The 16,546-nt window shown below is 41.3% G+C and overlaps 2 protein-coding genes across 3 annotated transcripts in view; one reads left to right on the top strand and one right to left on the bottom strand.

Annotated features, from left to right (window-relative positions):
* LOC113587106 (tRNA-dihydrouridine(20a/20b) synthase [NAD(P)+]-like) overlaps nt 1-2,167 on the top strand; it is a 12,518-nt gene extending 10,351 nt beyond the window's left edge. For both annotated transcript variants that reach the window (XM_035528373.1, XM_035528372.1), the window contains 3 exons: nt 1-47; nt 343-443; nt 614-2,167. The exon at nt 1-47 is cut by the window's left edge and continues 56 nt beyond it. In XM_035528373.1, the coding sequence (XP_035384266.1) occupies nt 1-47; nt 343-443; nt 614-649 (184 nt within the window). In that variant the 3' untranslated portion in view covers nt 650-2,167. The remainder of the gene's footprint in view (nt 48-342; nt 444-613) is intronic.
* A 1,440-nt stretch (nt 2,168-3,607) lies between these two features.
* slco1c1 (solute carrier organic anion transporter family, member 1C1) overlaps nt 3,608-16,546 on the bottom strand; it is a 28,669-nt gene continuing 15,730 nt past the window's right edge. The window contains exons 8-16 of the mRNA XM_027025621.2: nt 14,918-15,016; nt 10,150-10,389; nt 9,564-9,728; nt 8,697-8,892; nt 8,200-8,365; nt 5,487-5,659; nt 4,935-4,999; nt 4,658-4,775; nt 3,608-3,941 (exon numbers count right to left, since the gene is read on the bottom strand). Of these exons, the coding sequence (XP_026881422.1) occupies nt 3,701-3,941; nt 4,658-4,775; nt 4,935-4,999; nt 5,487-5,659; nt 8,200-8,365; nt 8,697-8,892; nt 9,564-9,728; nt 10,150-10,389; nt 14,918-15,016 (1,463 nt within the window). The 3' untranslated portion in view covers nt 3,608-3,700. The remainder of the gene's footprint in view (nt 3,942-4,657; nt 4,776-4,934; nt 5,000-5,486; nt 5,660-8,199; nt 8,366-8,696; nt 8,893-9,563; nt 9,729-10,149; nt 10,390-14,917; nt 15,017-16,546) is intronic.

Raw genomic sequence — 16,546 nt, 5'->3', positions numbered from 1 at the left:
AAAAGAAGTGAAGAAACTCAGAGAGGAGCTTAGAGTTTCTGCTGAAGGTGGGTAACAACAGCTAACTATGAACCACTTGTCTAAAACACATTTCCCTAAAACATGTTTAGTCCTTATGAGGGACATCTTGTATTTTCAGGTCTCTCAGAATATGAGATTAATCATAATTGCCTATGATAAATTTGCATTCAGTAAATTTAAAAACCTTTGGTTTCTCTCTTTTTTAAGAGTTGATTTATGTCTGGCACATAGCCACATACTGTGAACGTATAGTAGGTAGATTGTTTTTAGACATCAAGGTATCAACAGGGAATTAGCATAACAGCATTTCACTCTTTGCAGCTCTGACAAAGTCCAGCTCAGAAGTCCAGGTCATGAAGAAACAGACAGAGTCTCTGACCAAAGAGTATGACCGTTTACTTCAAGAGCACCAGAAACTACAAGTAAGAAACATTTTCATAAGCAGCTGTAGGAGATGCATATTTTACATAATTTACATAATTCAGATGATGTGTAAAAATCACAGATATGATAATATGTTAATAGTTTGTAAAGTCCTGAACACTCACATTGCCTGTTAGTGACCCCAATATTTTCTGTATACCTACTATAGAATCAGATGGAGAATGAGGGTAAGAAAGGCATGTGAGACAAAATGATTTGCTCCAATAGGAAAAGAGCTTCACATTCAGGACACTGCCAAGACACACCATGGCACTAAGCCACCTTCCCTCCTGGGTTTGCTTCAGTCCAAAGCACTGCATGTTACCAAGCAGGTGTATTGACAGAATATCTGTGCTGCAAAGTCACCTGCCCTTATCCATCCAAGTTTTTTGCTTGTGCAGAAATTCAGGATACTGTTAGAGGTATGAATGTTAATTTCATGTTATAGCTTTAGATACTCTGTAGCAGCCTGCACTGATGATGAATGAGAATAAATATGTGTTGAACGTTTCATAATTTTTAAATATGGTAGATTACTAGGTGGAATGTGCACAGTTGTTTTGTACTAATTTAAGTAAATGTAAATTCTATTAGGTAAAAATCCATAATGTTGGGTAGAATATATTTACACGGAGGCTGTTGAGGCCTGTTATATTCTTGTATTGTCCCAGTGGAACCATTCAGGAGCAGTAATGCCTGTCTTTGTCAAAGTGAAATTAAATCAAAAAGATTTTGCTTATTGTACCCCTGCCCCATTTCTCTTAATGTTTTAAAGGTGCAGATTTGTTTTTGGTTGATTTTATTTTGTTGTTTGTTTGTTTAAAACTGAATTGTAAGGTAATAAACAGCAATTTCAAGGCTGTGAGTTTTTAAATTTTTATTTTTTAGAAACTTTAATTAGAAATGATAACTACACATACAGCTACAAAAGATAAATAAGTGAAAACATCACAGTGAAACCATTTCCATACAATGGTAAATGCTCTGATTCAGTTAAACCCATTTGAACCATTCTTGGAAATATTTTCCTGTACTGTGGAGGTAGGTAAATTACACACAAGTTTGGTATGTCAGCTGATATATGGTTGCTGATCTTTGATATCTAGAGCAATTTAACAATCTTGTTTAGTGCAAATTACATACATTATGATTTTTCTTTGAGGTAGCTCTGTTGTAACTCTTTTTAACCCAAACTTTAAGTAACCTGAGTGTTCATATTGGGGGGTAGGTTCTGTTATGTCATAGGATTTTAGAGAATAATAAGTTTGTATGTGATAAAACTTTCCACTTTCTGCTCAGCAAAGTGAAAAAAAATTTTTTTGAAGACTTGATAGTGAATATAGTGACCTTTTGCATTGTAGCAGAGAAAAAACTTATTGATATACCTTAAAAATGGATTATCTATATTATTAAGTACTAAAATGCTATAAGCACTTTTAATGGAAATGTAAATAATTGAACTACAGTATCTGTAGTGGGTGTAGTGTATATATTTTCCTGATGACTGCATTAGGAGAAGCTGTAGTGTTCTTTGTATCCTTCTCTGACCTGTTTTATTGGGAATCTTGTTTTGCTGTTATTTGTTAAATTGTGGTTGATGTGCTGGATTTCCTTGGACTTCTATTGTGAACAATTCCTTAGTCCCTGGAATATCTGGCAGAAAAGCTGTTTTTCACATTCAATTAAGGATATACATTTAAAAAAAATAAACCAGTGAATGAAACTATATACAAGCTTCATATATTCATATACACATAATTCATATATACATATATTCATATATACATAATATATTATAAATGCCATTTGTTTTATTTATTTTAAGCTTCAGTTGCCCAAAATGAACAACTAAGAATTCACCTACACATCGAAGAACAAGCCACTTTTCTAAAGTGACTGAATTTACATTTATATAAAATTATTTGAAAATTTTCATCAGTGGAGTAAGCAACCTGAGAGAATACCAATATTGACAATTCATCAGATATTGACAATTTATAAAAATGAGTGCTCACACATACTGATGCAAATACATGCCACATATAATGAGACACATTTTACATCACACATACCACACATGCAGTTGCACATTATATCAGCTGTGATGGATGATGCATACCTATTTGATCAAGTTTGCTAGTCTGTAGGGGTAGCGAAACCCTCTGACAAATGGAGCTGGGCGGAATAATGAAAAAGCACATCACTCAGTCTTCCTGACACATACAACAGACAGCTCATAGGTATTTGCTACAAACTTCAAACCTGCAAACACACTGCTGGTAAAAGTGGTCCAAATCCTACCTTTTAATCTGTACAATATGATACACATTTGCCACATGAACAACAAAAAACAAATTGAATGTGACATTTTCAATTCTGATTTGGGACATTTATATGTGGTACTGAAATATGATACATATTTGATTCCTGGTATAAGACTGCTGTCTGAATGGTCAAATCAGACATGTCACAATTTTATTCTGGCAGGAAGGCAAGGTGCATTCATATATTCTTCACTGAAATAGCTGCCATGACTCCACAAAGCCATAATCAACATTTCCACCCTCTCTGGCTCTTCTTCCTCATTCTGATTTGTTGCTGAATTTGCACCTGGCCTCCAGCACAAATCACCATGATTTCAGTTACATCTGGATGAGTGTGTCATGTGGCTCAGTCCTGGTGCCTGGTTTATTATCACTAATATTGGATATAGGTCATATATAAAATATATTGTAATTGGATTTGTGCAGTAAATCAGATTTAGGCAATACAATGGATCTGAGTTACTTTTATCTGCAGTGTGAACATAACCTTAGTGGTAGAGCTTACCACACAGTGATGTGGTAGATTTATTTTAGGTCTCTTTGTGCACATATGTTTTTAAAAAGTAATAACTGTAAATATAGGATTGTGATGAATCATTACAGTAATTTCAGGGAGATCCAGGACATTAAAATAACTTAGATTTGCTATTTTGTAACAAATACCTTATTCTTATTTTCCAGTAGTTATAACTGACTACTTCATTAAAACAGTTAACCCCCCCCCCCCCCCCCCCCCCCGGCCAAAAAAAGCTTTGCTACATTTTTTGAAAAATAAAATACCACCTACTTTCAAAGTATAATTGCAATATATAAGGTATAATTGTATAATTTACATCTTCTAGTTGAAATATATTTTTTTATCATCTATGAAAAATAAATATAATTAACAAAGCCAGATGGTTCCCTGTATAGTTGCTTCACAAGTCAATGTCTCAGAGGTGTGTTTCCCGCTCAGGATCATAGTCTGAGATCTGAGGGGACTGGTCTGAGTGGGAACTGTTGCTCTCCTCTTTTCTGAGAACCTGCAGCTCTGCCACTGTGCTTCCAGTGTTGCCATTGAACACTGCGCCACTCTCTTGCCTCTTGATATGCCGCTGTAACACCAGCAGACCCAGTGCACACAGGAAGAAGGAGGCTGTCCGCAGGCCCAGCGTTAAGCCCAGATATGCTAACCTGAGAGGAAGTACAGCAGGTCTAGTTTATTGGTCACGAATCATATCTGGGACACCCACCTAACTACAAACATTCCTGCTCTAACCAGCCTCTGTTCCAGCTGATAAGAATTTTAATAACGCAAGATTATGTGCCTTAAATGATGGTTGAAGCTAAACTCAACAGGAAGGTGAATCTCCATGTAATTGAAGTGATATCTTTCTACCAAGGCAGTGTACTAGGCTAACACTGAATTTTTAAGTTTTGTTGTGCCACCTATCTAGAGAACAGGTAGAACATTTGCCATTACCTTCACATTACCATATGCAATTTTATGGAAGGAAAGAGTTCAAGAAGAGGTGGGAGTCACTCAGATCGCAGAACTCATTGTACTTCTTTATAAGAAGAGTCACTCAAACTCAGCGTACTCGTTATAAGAATACTGCACCTTTGGAAAGCAGTATTTTTTGAGTTATTTTCTCTTGTGCAGGTGCAGTATATAAATGCATGCCGTTCATCAGATGTAGTCTGTTTGGTGTGTTTGAGTGTAAACAAACGCAGGCGAGGGCTGCAGTGAGCTGACAGAAAGCTCATCAGTTCCTTGCAGTGGGCGTTCGTTTTTTAGTCAGTGTCAGTTTGGTGTGTCCTTCACTTAAATCATTGTAAAACCAACTATTAACATGCTCATTTCATACCGCAGGGAGCCTGTAAGTGACATATTTGTGTAAGAATGTTACCTGTAAGCAGCCGTGTTGTAGATTCTACATGCTCCTTTTCCCCCACACCGCTTATGGCCCCATTTCAGACATGTGGTGTCGATGATCGCCCCAAAGTATATAGGAGCAGGGATGCCAGCTGTTAAATGGCACGTATGCATGTAGTGGTTGCATTATAAATAACAGTCATATTCTTACTACATAAAGTAATTAAGTATATCAATTCAACATTGTCACCAAAAATACACGATTTTCCCATGTTTAATAGAACAATCAAAAGTAGTTGAGATCATAATACCTAGAGTACGTGTTGTCAGGGTGTGAAATCCTAAAGCTAAGGACTTCAGCTCTGGTTTGATGCATCTGCGGTACAGTGAAAGAGAAAACGTAAGGATAAAGACTGAGTACTCTTCTGTTAGCGCTTCACCTTCATTAAGCAATGTTGTTCAGGATAAAGAAGCTTTTTTTTCTAGGAGACACATGTACATTAAGTTTTAGCAGCCCAAACAACAATGTCTTATTTAGCACTAAGGAGGCTCTATATGCCAGGAGAGTCAGCTGACCTGGATCTGGAGCAAATAAACACCCACTTTTTCACTCACATAAAATTGTGAAGAGTGTTCGGATGATTTTGAATCATGGGATAGTGATGGCTGAGATGGTGATGAATTCAATTTATGCTAGAGTGTTAAAAATTAGGTTCTAAAAGTACACTTGGCTATTCCTGGAACTTAAATGAGAAGTGACCTGAACATGAGCAGAGAAATATACAACAGTAATGGGAAAGTTATATAGAAGTCATACATTCAAAGAAGCACAATGTTTTAATTATTGCCAGGGTTTGACTCACCTTATGAGCAGCATGTATCCTGGGGTTCCACCCAGAGAGATAATGAAGGAAGTGAGGACAGACAGAGCCAGGAAGTAGGGGAAGACTTGCTGGCAGCTCTCCCTGTGGTGTCTACACTGACCTGGATAGGCTGTTTGGTTTCCCTTGGTCACACATGTGCATTGCTCATAAACCTGGAGATATGCAAATGCAGAACAACATGGGTGATTTTTTTTCAATTAATTTGTGAACTATGCTGAACTGTATTGTTCCAAATTAGGTAAAACAAATTATAAATGTGCTACATTATAGTTTTTACACAGTTGCATAAAACCAACAGGCAGGAACAAGAACATTGACCTAGTCTTCACAAACACGGAAAAATGTGTTGTATTTAATAATTTATAACTTTAAATAACATATCTATAACATTTATATAAATTTTATTTTAAAAATTAGGAAAACTGCTTACATTTTCTACTCCTTTGTAAATAAACAGTCATTAATGTCTATGGGGTCTGTTTTCAAATGTAAAGTTCAGTGCCTTACATCAACCCTACCTAAACCCTAACCCTACACTCATGCAGTATTAAACTGTTGGGAAAAATACAATATAATTAGGTGTAAATGGTGTTTAATTAAATTAACACTCTTGTGACCTCACAGAAGTCAGACACTTGCGGACCTTTAAAGCTACTTTATTGGGTAACATGGGGGGGCAGAGCAGGATGCGGGAGCGAGTCACGTGATCCTACAAACGAACACAAATGCACGTGCACACACACGCACGCACGCACGCACACACACACACACACACACACACACACAGGCACGCTCGCACACACACACGCACACACACACTCAGCCACACACACACACGCACACACGTGTCTGGGAGGAGGGGCATATTGTAACAGCTCCCCCCGAAAGGCGCGACTCCTGGCGCCAGCCTGTTGATCTATGGCCCTGAGACCAACGCCAAATGGCGAGGCCGGAGGACCAAGTGACTAACACAGGCCAGTGCGAGCAGGACAGGGACCAACACAACAACAGACACAGGAATGGACACACTAACGGGAATGGGCACAGACACAAAGGGGGACAAAGTGATCGGAACATTCACTGTGATAGGGACAGGTACAATAATGTGCACAAAATTACACCATGGATATTGAAAAAGTCTGGGGAAGCCAGCAGGAACCCTAGCCTGTCCTCCAGCCATTGGCTGGGTTGGAGTCCGAGCAGCTGGGGCCTTCACCGGCTTGGGTGGCAGCTGCTCAGGCATTGCCGCATGCGTGTCGGGAAGCGCATCAGCTGTATTGCCTGTTTCTGGGGCATGCACCGGTGCCGCTGCCTTCTTGCCCCTACAAGGCTTAGGTGTAAGGGCATGCACTTTAGGGCTGTTTGTCTTAGGGGGAGGAGTGTCTTCCTCGGATGACGACGATGCCTCTTTGAAAGTCACAGGTGGTAGCGTACTTGCTCCGTAGTGCCACGCACTGGGCGGAACCTTGGATGGTGCCTTGGGTGCTGGAGGCTCGTTTCCCTCGTAGTCTGCAGTGTCGCTAATGGTCCCTATGGAGGACCTCCTCCACCTCCTTCACTAGATCCTCCCTACAGACTCGGAATCCGACCGCAGATTAATGTCACTGAACTCCTCATTCCTTCCATAATCCATGTAGTCCTCCCAGTAGTCCTCGTATGGATAACAGGACCCTACGGAGTCCGATTCTGGCCTATACACAGGGTCCCACCAAAGGTTTCCAGGGACACCCTCCCCAAGAATATGGGGGGTTTCCCCGCATGGATTGGGGAGGAGCGGTTACATGTTTTCCTCCCCTTCTTCCTTTTCTTATTCTTCTTCCTTAGCATCCTTTGGCAATCAGTCTTTCTGTAACATTGAGGAGGCAGAGCAGGATGCGGGGACGAGTCGTGTAAAACAAATATATTTATTCCGCCACAAAACAAGGGTCACAGGCTATCGTATGGTTAAACACTGACAACAACTAACATTTAGACAAGACCTTAAATACATGCATGACAACGATGGAGAATGAGAAACAGGTATGAGACGGGGGGGGGGCGGTCTGACAAACGAACACACACGCACACACATACAGACAACGGAGGCGTCTGGAAGGAGGGGCCGTATCGTGACATGTTGTCAATGGGGTAGTCATATTACGTAACAGAAGGAGGGTCAGAACCAGAGAATACAAGATGACAAATCCAATTGACATCCATAGTAACAATGAAAAACAGTCCAGGTCAAAACCAGAGAGGCACAAGAGACAGGCAAACAAAATCACAGGGAGCAGGCAAAGGCAAAAACCTCGAATGAAACAAAACAGGGCAGCAACGAGAATGAAAGCTAACTATAGAAACACTTGGTATGCACGCACTAAGAGTATGACAATACTTTCACAAAGAGTGACTGACAAATGTTAAAGGCATAGTTAAATGCAGATAGGATAATGAGCAATAGGTGGATTCAATAGTCTGGTGATGAGGATCTTGTGAAGTTGGGAGCTCTCGTCCAGTATGGTTAGTGGAGGTCACCTGTGTGACACAGCTACACTAAATGTGAACTGAAGTGTCAGTCTGTTTGCTTTCTGCTTAAGCTCACACTTAAGCCAAAAGCAGACAGACTGTACAGTGCTTTCAGGAACCACACATTCTGGCTTTTGAGCTCTGATGAGTTAGTACAATAAAAACAGGCCATTGTTCCACCACTTACCATGTCCATCCCAGAGCCACGAGATGTGCGGCACCCAGCCAGGCAGGGTGAGACATATGTGAGACCGTCCACATCACACACAGGGTCCCATTCCGTGGGTGAGCACACACAGTTTATATTACAGTTTACAAACAGAGGATTTTTCTCATAGGAGGCACCCTCCATCCTGTTCAACACACACACACAAAGAACAAAACCATACAAGCCCATAATTTATTTTCTTAGTTTAAACAAGCTTATTTTAGCCTGTGGTTTGATGAGTGTATTCACACCAAGTTTTCATTCAAAGAATTTAAAGAAACCCTAAATAAATAACCCTATACATCCCTATCAAACAAAATAAAACAAACATGCAAACACACACACACACACAAAACTATTAAGAGAATGGAGCAAACAAAACTTTCTGGTAATTGTTTTGGATTTTATGCTTGAAGCCATTATAGGAAAGCCATTATAGGAAAGATACTTTATCACAAAACTAAGCCTCATCATACCCAGCATATGACACAGTGATGCCAGCTACTTTGGCATTCTCACAGCCCAGAGCAAAGAACAGCAGAGACAGGAAGTAGCCCAGGAGAGAGGTTCCCAGCGCAAGCCTGGCTGCTCCCATGATGCTCAGCTTGAGCCTCTTCATGAGCACTCCCCCCAAGAGCATCCCGAAGGCCACCGCTGGGATGTTCATCACACCTAAAACAACCAGCGTTCAGAAAAGTGTTGAGTCACTACCCAGCCAGAGAATGCTGTCCCTAATGTGAGGTTAGGGTCACTGTGTCACACTGCTGACAAAAAGGAGAGCCACATTAGAGCCATATATAGCCACATTACTAAGATTGAGATATATAATTTGCTTATGCTAAAACATCAACATTAGTAAGTGGCAGATAAATGCTATGTGGTGAGTGCTGAATAGATGGTCATAGTAGTGCTTCTGCAAATCCAAGTCCTCTAAATACCTGAAATGAAATATCCAAACAATACTTTTAACAGCATTATATTTGCATTGGAACATATTGCTGAAACACATTTAATAGTTAATAATTCCATACAGTGCAGTAAATATCCATGTCTGTTGTGCTGAGGACTGGGACAAAAGGTGTCGGATGAGCTTACCACATACCTGTTGAATCCCTAATATGAAGTCCTCATTGAATTTTAATCCCTGCATGAGCTGCCAAACTTCTTAATGTGTTAACACTGGTCACCAGTTTATTTCACACATCCTTATGTCAAAAAATCCTCTTTCTAATCCAAGTGCTTCTGTTTTATATCTACTTTTGGACATTTGAATTTTATTCACAGTATCTGAAGCTACCTGGTAACAACATCTCTTGACATATACAATTCCAACACACACTTACCCATTAGGAAGTTTGCTCTGGCAGAAGTTTGCCCATAGTGCTGCTCTATATATTTGGGTTTGTAGGTCACCATGCCTATTAAAGAGTTAAACTGCACGACCGTAACACAAAGGTACAAAAAATAAACAGGGTTCGCCAGGAGAGATCTCAGAGATGGCAAAAAGTCTGCAAAACATAAAGAAGTCTTTTAGTTCCCAATGTTCTGACACAGAAGAAAGCATAAACATGTTTAAGGAGAAGAAAACAACAAAAAAGTAAACTTGCTGGATGATTTAAAGGCCCCCATCATGGAAAACTGAAATTCTCTCTGAAAGAATATTCTAATACGTAAAAATTTCATACTGTTCATATATGGAATCTAAGATGCAAAAACAGTCCATTTTTAAATCTGGAAGTCTGTAAATCTGATGTCTTGAGAACAAACTCTTTTACATATTTGTGCCTATTCTGTCTACAGCCCTCTTACTTAGTTGGTTTTATGTAAGGTTTTTTTTTCCCACAATACATAGCAGCCAATCAGAGCACAGCTCATATAATAAAGGAATATGGGCCATTTTGTGGTGCTTTGATGCTTTTATCCATCAACCTTTAGCCATTTCTATGAAGTTGGCTGGGTCATCTGCTTGGTACTTGTGATCCAGACTAGAGGAGCCCCTGATGAAGCGTGTCCTCTCAGGAGAGTACTTGGACATTCGTCCCTCTGGAAGAGACTTGGGCAAGAACCAAAAGGGCATAGCCGAAATGAGAGTGATGGTGCCTGTGATGAGGTAGCCCAGCCACCATGCACCGACCCAGCGGGGATCTCCTGGTGTGATGCCAACACTCTCTGGGGGAAAAAAACACATGTATGTCCATACAGATCCACACAGCCTAGGATCCACACTCAGGAAAAAAAATACATGTTTGGTAAGTGCTCAATGACACAATCATTACAATAAAAACCATGAAGAGTACAGGGACAAATGATGTTACGTTATCATGTGTATATTTTGTATTTTACCATATATATATTTATACAAACACACACACACACACACACACACACACACACACACACTGATGTTGCTCTGTTTAAGACAAAAATCTAGAAAAATAGAATGTGAATGCTGCCACACTAAGCTTGTAGTCTTCCAGCTTGCATGGAACGAGAGCCTTCTGAAGTATAGAAAGGCACTTACCAGAACAACCGAGCCAAATAGGACTCTAGAATCCTTCATACCTATCCAAGAGCTAGAACTTACATCTCTGATCTCATGCTCAAAATTCTCCACTTGCTTACTAGAATCACTGCCCACACACTTTCTTAATGAAATCCTACCTGAAGTAATTGAACCTAATGTGACACTGGCAACACAGAGGGAGCAAGAGGCGTGTCTGAAGAATATAGCTCTATTCCCCATAGTAAACAAAAGCAGTAAAACAACAAAATGAAAACAACAATGATAGTAGGACATAGTGTGGTATTCCGTAATGAGACGTCTGGGTTTAGTCCGCTAATACACAGCACAGTCCGCAGGGATGTGGGTTAAAATAGTGGGAAACAAACAAGGAACAAGTGAGTATAAGCAGTATGTGGATGATTTGGAGCGAGGCAGGTGTTTGTTATGATTCCGAACTAGAGTGGGCGTGTCCCTCCTGCTGGGAGACTGGCCAACTATGACAGAATCCCCCCCCACACCGAAGACTCCGCCAGCCTTCTTGAGAGCGGCCGGCCTGGCCGACGAGGAGCGGGCTTCAACGGGTGCTCCCTGTGTAAGGAGGCGATTAGGTCAGGGTCCAGTATCTGGGAGGAGGTAACCAGCTTTGCTCCTCAGGGCCGTAACCCTCCCAGTCCACAAGGTATTGCAACCTCGAGCCCCTCCTCTGGGAATCGAGTAACACACGAACCCTATAACCAAAGCCACCCTCAACCTCTAGCGGTGGTAACGGGACTCTTGAAGCATTGTCCTCCCCCGACAGGGGACCCTCCACCACCAGCTTCAGGGTGGAGACGTGGAAGACCCTCGATGCATGACTCGACCCCTGTAAACCTATCCGGTATGACACCTCATTGACACCACCGGTTATGGTGTATGGACCCTCATAACTGGCTCTCATCTTACCGGGAGGGCCCGCTGGCCATCCTTAGTAGCCACTCAAACCTTCTGTCCAGTGCCAAACTGTGGAGTCGCCCTGTGTCTCCTGTCCACCTTTCTCTTGTAAGCTGCTATGGCCTGCCTGTGAGTCTCCTCCCAGACTTGCTCGCTGCGCCTACACCATTCCTCAACTGCCGGTTGGTCTGATGTGGGGGAGTTCCAAGGATAGATCGGGGGTTTGTAACCTAGCACACATTCGAAGGGGGTTAGTTTCATCCCAGCATGACAAAGGGAATTCTATGTATACTCAGCCCATGTGAGGTATGCACTCCATGTCTCAGGATGCAGTTGCAGGTGTAGAAATTTGCCCAGCTCCTGATTTACCCGCTCCACCTAGCTGTTTGCCTTGGGGTGTAGCCTGATGTCTGGCTAACAATGATGTTTAACTTCCCGAGCAACTCCCTCCATACTCGCAATGTGAATTGAGCCTCCCTGTCCAAAACGAAATCCACACAACGCCACGTAATGAACTACATTCTTCTGCATAGCCGGCCACCAGTACCTTGCACTCAGCAATTGTGCAGTGGATGTCGATCTGGATGTCCTGTTCCTAATGAGGTCTGTGCCCAGGTGAAAAGATCCCCCGAAGTCTTTGCAGAACATACACCCATTTCGGTGGGCATTGGGGGTTAGCAGCTTCTATGCTGCGGTCTAATTCCCAAGTGACCATGGCCAGGAAGCATGAAGGAGAGAGGACCGGCTCCTGGCTGGTTGCTGCCGTGAAAGTTCATCTGCCCTTATATTTTTCTCTCCTGGCCTGGAGGTGACACAAAAATCAAACCGGGAGAAGAAAAGGGACCACAGAGCCTGCCTGGCATGCAGCCTCTTAGTGGGCTGAAGATACTCTAGGTTTTTTTGATCAGTGATGACCATAAAGGGGTGTCTTGGTCCCTCTAGCCAATGTCTCCATTCTTCCAAGGCAAGTTTCATCCCTAGGAGTTATCTATCCCCAACGCTGTAGTACCGCTCGGATGGACTCAGATTTCACGAGAAGTAGACTACTGGCCTTAACTTTCCCTCACTCCATTTCATCTGAGACAAGACTGCCCCAACTCCTACGTCAGAAGCATCCACCTCCATGACAAAAGGTTTCCCTGGATCGGGTTGCTGCAATACAGCCGTGGTAGAGACGGCGGTCTTCAGGTCATCAAATGCCATCTTTGCCGTTTCTCTCCAGTTCAACCATTTGGCTTGTCCCCTTAGTAAGTCCATGAGAGGCCTAGTCAGGGTGCTAAAGGACTTTATAAAAAGTAGAACCCTTCCACAGATTTTTCCCTGATGGGGGTGGTGAAACACTGCCTTGTGTTCCTGTAGAAACCCCTGGTAGTCATTTAAAAGCGGGGAGGAGTTAACCACTAGAGTGGCTCCCCAGGTACGGGCTCTCCCTGTGAGCCTGGAGATCATAAATGCCACTTTGGCATGGTCTGGCAGATGGGGCTGGTAATCAAAATACAGTTCGCATTGAACCACGAACCCTTAGCAGCTCTCGGCGTCTCCACTGAAAACCTCAGGGGTGGCAATCAGACTGTGTACCCCCTCTGGGACTGATGGAGTTCTGAAGTTCTGCATAGATCAAAAGGTGCAGGCTCTTTACTAGTACCAAAAATAGGAAAATCTACCACAGGGGGGTATAAAGATATAAAGCTCCCACATTATGGAATAACCTTCCTGTAAATGTTTGAGATTCAGACACAGTCTCACTTTTTAAGGCTATACAGTCTATACAGTCAGGCATTTTATTAACTACTTCACATCTTAGGTAAAGGTGTAGATCTGGGGGTCCATGGGCATTGATATGGTAAACTGGAATGTTATGATGCTGTGACTTCACCTCTTTTGTGACTCAGGTTTGTTGACAGATTGGCAGTGTGCTGAGTTTCCAGGGTGAGCTCATGCCTGTGTTTCCTTTTGGCCCTATTCTTTTAGCTGTGCTGTCATAGCTAGATGTGCTGGAGTCCATCTTTGCACATTATAGGTCCCCAATTTACACACCCTCATTCCTGGACACGCCTAATAATCTGTTGTCTCTTTCTGTCACCTTACCCCTACTCCTGATATCATAATGAGCCTCAACCCGTCTCAGCTGTCATGGATCCTTCCACCACCCACCGATGTCCCCTGCTGTAGCCTACCACACCTCCACCCCAACCGAATACTTCTCCATTGCCCTTGAAGGACATTTTTGTGCGGGATGGGTTTTGAACATGCGCACACCGTCGGGACCAGATTAGAACTTCTAGAAAACTGGACTAGACACTTATCACTTATTTTGTCATTTTTATGATTTATTCATTTATTTTTATCTCACTACTTATTCTACTCCTTATTGCTCATATTGTTACTATTGTGGTGACCGTTGACAGCCAGAGGAGGATGCCCCCCCCCCACCCTTTGAGTCTTGGTTCCTCTCAAGGTTTCTTCCTCATGCTCTAGGGATTTTTCCCTTGCCTCTGTCACCCTTGGCTTTCTCATTGGGGACTTGGACTTGGACATTTGTAAAGCTGCTTATTTACAACACCTGTTGTAAAAAACGCTATATAAATAAATTTGACTTGACACATGCACACACAGACAAATATGAATAATAAGAATATTTGTGCCAAGTAGACATGTAAATTCTCCACTCTCACTCTTAGATATTTCTCTCTCAGATCTCAGATGCAGTCAGCACTCATTCAGCTTAGAGATGCATGTAGATCTGAACCACAGATGAGAGCAGGCATGTGAAGTCCCATGCAAAGGAGATTCATTTTACATACTGGAATACAGATCACATTTGACATTGGGCTGTACGCATAAATAATGTGATTACATGATGAAGCAAAATTTCAGTTAGTGAGAACATTAAACAAAAGTAAATTTGTATATAATGTGTATTATATTCTGTTAAGCAATAAAATCATATGACTAACTTCTAATGCAGAATAACAGCACAGAGACCTACAAATTCCTGGACAATATCAGGACTATAGTACAATGCAATGAGCATTATTATCCTTGATCCTTTGCAGCTTGCCTAAAATCTCAATATTTGTGGCAATTCTGAAGTATTATATCTCTTGGGACTATTTTGGGACTATTTTGGGACTATTTTGAGACTATTTTACTTCAGTGCAAGTAAAATGCATTCACTGTATCAGATAATAATTAACATACAAAGGTGAATCAGCTAGACAGTGAAGTGATCAAATGAATGAGATCACTAGTAACATCACTTACCCATGTTGACAAATCCAATGTCCACATATATCTTTGCACAAAGGGATCCAAGCAGGTATCCAAACACTGGACCAATTACAGACACTGTCTGAATACACCCTGAGACAAATGACCAACAAAGATTTTGAAGAGTGTTCAAGTCTGCTGTCTCGAGTGCCACAATGGCAAGAAAGTCTTCAAAGATAAAAACAACCCACAGCAGTGAGTATATCTGAACTCAGCTATCCTACCAAAGATCTAAGATATTGAACTCAAATCAGTAGGATAACAGAGAAGAAAGCTGTATTCATTATATTAAAGATCACATTTAAAATAGTAGCAACAAACTTGTTTTCTTTCATAGGGATTAAAAGTCAGTTATGTCTTTTGCTCTGTCCTATAGCATGTTTCATATATAAAATGCAGTTAGACATTATTAGCTGTAGAAGCAGTAGATACTGAAATCCTTCACAAGCTCTTAAGATCTGTTTATATTTGCATGTGTTCATATCTGCAACATTAGAGTGAAGCTGCTGAGGGAAGAATACGCATAACAGTATGTATAAACATGTTTATATCTGCTGTATATTGAACCAAACTAAAATCTTTTTCATGGGTCCCATAGGTACTCTGGTGATTTAACCCTAACTCTAACTCTAACCCAGTGATTTAACCCTAATCCTAAACCTAACAATAACCTCTGTGATTTAATCCTAACTCTAACCCATATCCATCCATAACCTGGTGAAATCATGGGCCCCACAAGGCTTCATGGAGTTTCCATGGTGACTCAGGATGTCCCATTGATATCCCCTCTACACTGCTCCTGTTGCTGCTACCCCTCCTCACATTCATACATTTAATCCATACATTTAACCCTTCATGAAAATGCAGAAAACCTTGTAGTCTGTCTGACTGTGTTTATCAGAGATGCACAGGATGATATACACTGTGTAATATGTGAGCAGTCTTCCCATTACAGCAATCTCACTTCTGAGCATCTATGGACCCACAATCCTACGAGATACAAGTAGCCACAAACAGGTGCCATGAAGAACCTTTTTAGCCAGACTAGCTTTGAAATCCTTCTTACAGAAGCACACATTTTCAGACAGAGAAATGATTAGTGTAGCCCTAAGAGATCACATTATCACAGATATTCCTGAGTACTAATCACATATTCATAGGTGGAAGCTATGCTGAAATGGCTGATTTTGTGACCTCCACTTTTTTAAAGTGTACTCAGAAAATACAAGTGTTTCCTCTACAAGCTGTCTTTTCTTAAATTTACTCAATAATAATTTGAGTAATAATATGCTTGTTTTAGTCAATAAAGTGAAAAGTATTATATTCCTATTGACAGACTCGGAATACGTTCGTGCTTATGAATACATTAATGTGAATGAAGCTGGGTTCAATCTGACCAAGGGGAGAAGGAGAGGCTGGAATTGGCCTGTGGTCAAATCTCACAATGTGGTCAAATCTCACCCATACTTATCCATGTCAATACCATAAAATGTACAGTAGTTCATGCAACCAACTGCAAAATAAGTATCTGGAACTCCAAAGTTACCCTTTATAATTTGTTTTGTGACTACCCAAAGACCTTTTCTGAAAATAAGTGGAGCATGCATTTGTTTTCTGAATGTA

The sequence above is a fragment of the Electrophorus electricus genome, chromosome 7, assembly GCF_013358815.1.
Source record: "Electrophorus electricus isolate fEleEle1 chromosome 7, fEleEle1.pri, whole genome shotgun sequence".
Taxonomy (NCBI): Eukaryota; Metazoa; Chordata; class Actinopteri; order Gymnotiformes; family Gymnotidae; genus Electrophorus; species Electrophorus electricus.
This window is presented reverse-complemented; position numbering and strand designations above follow the sequence as displayed.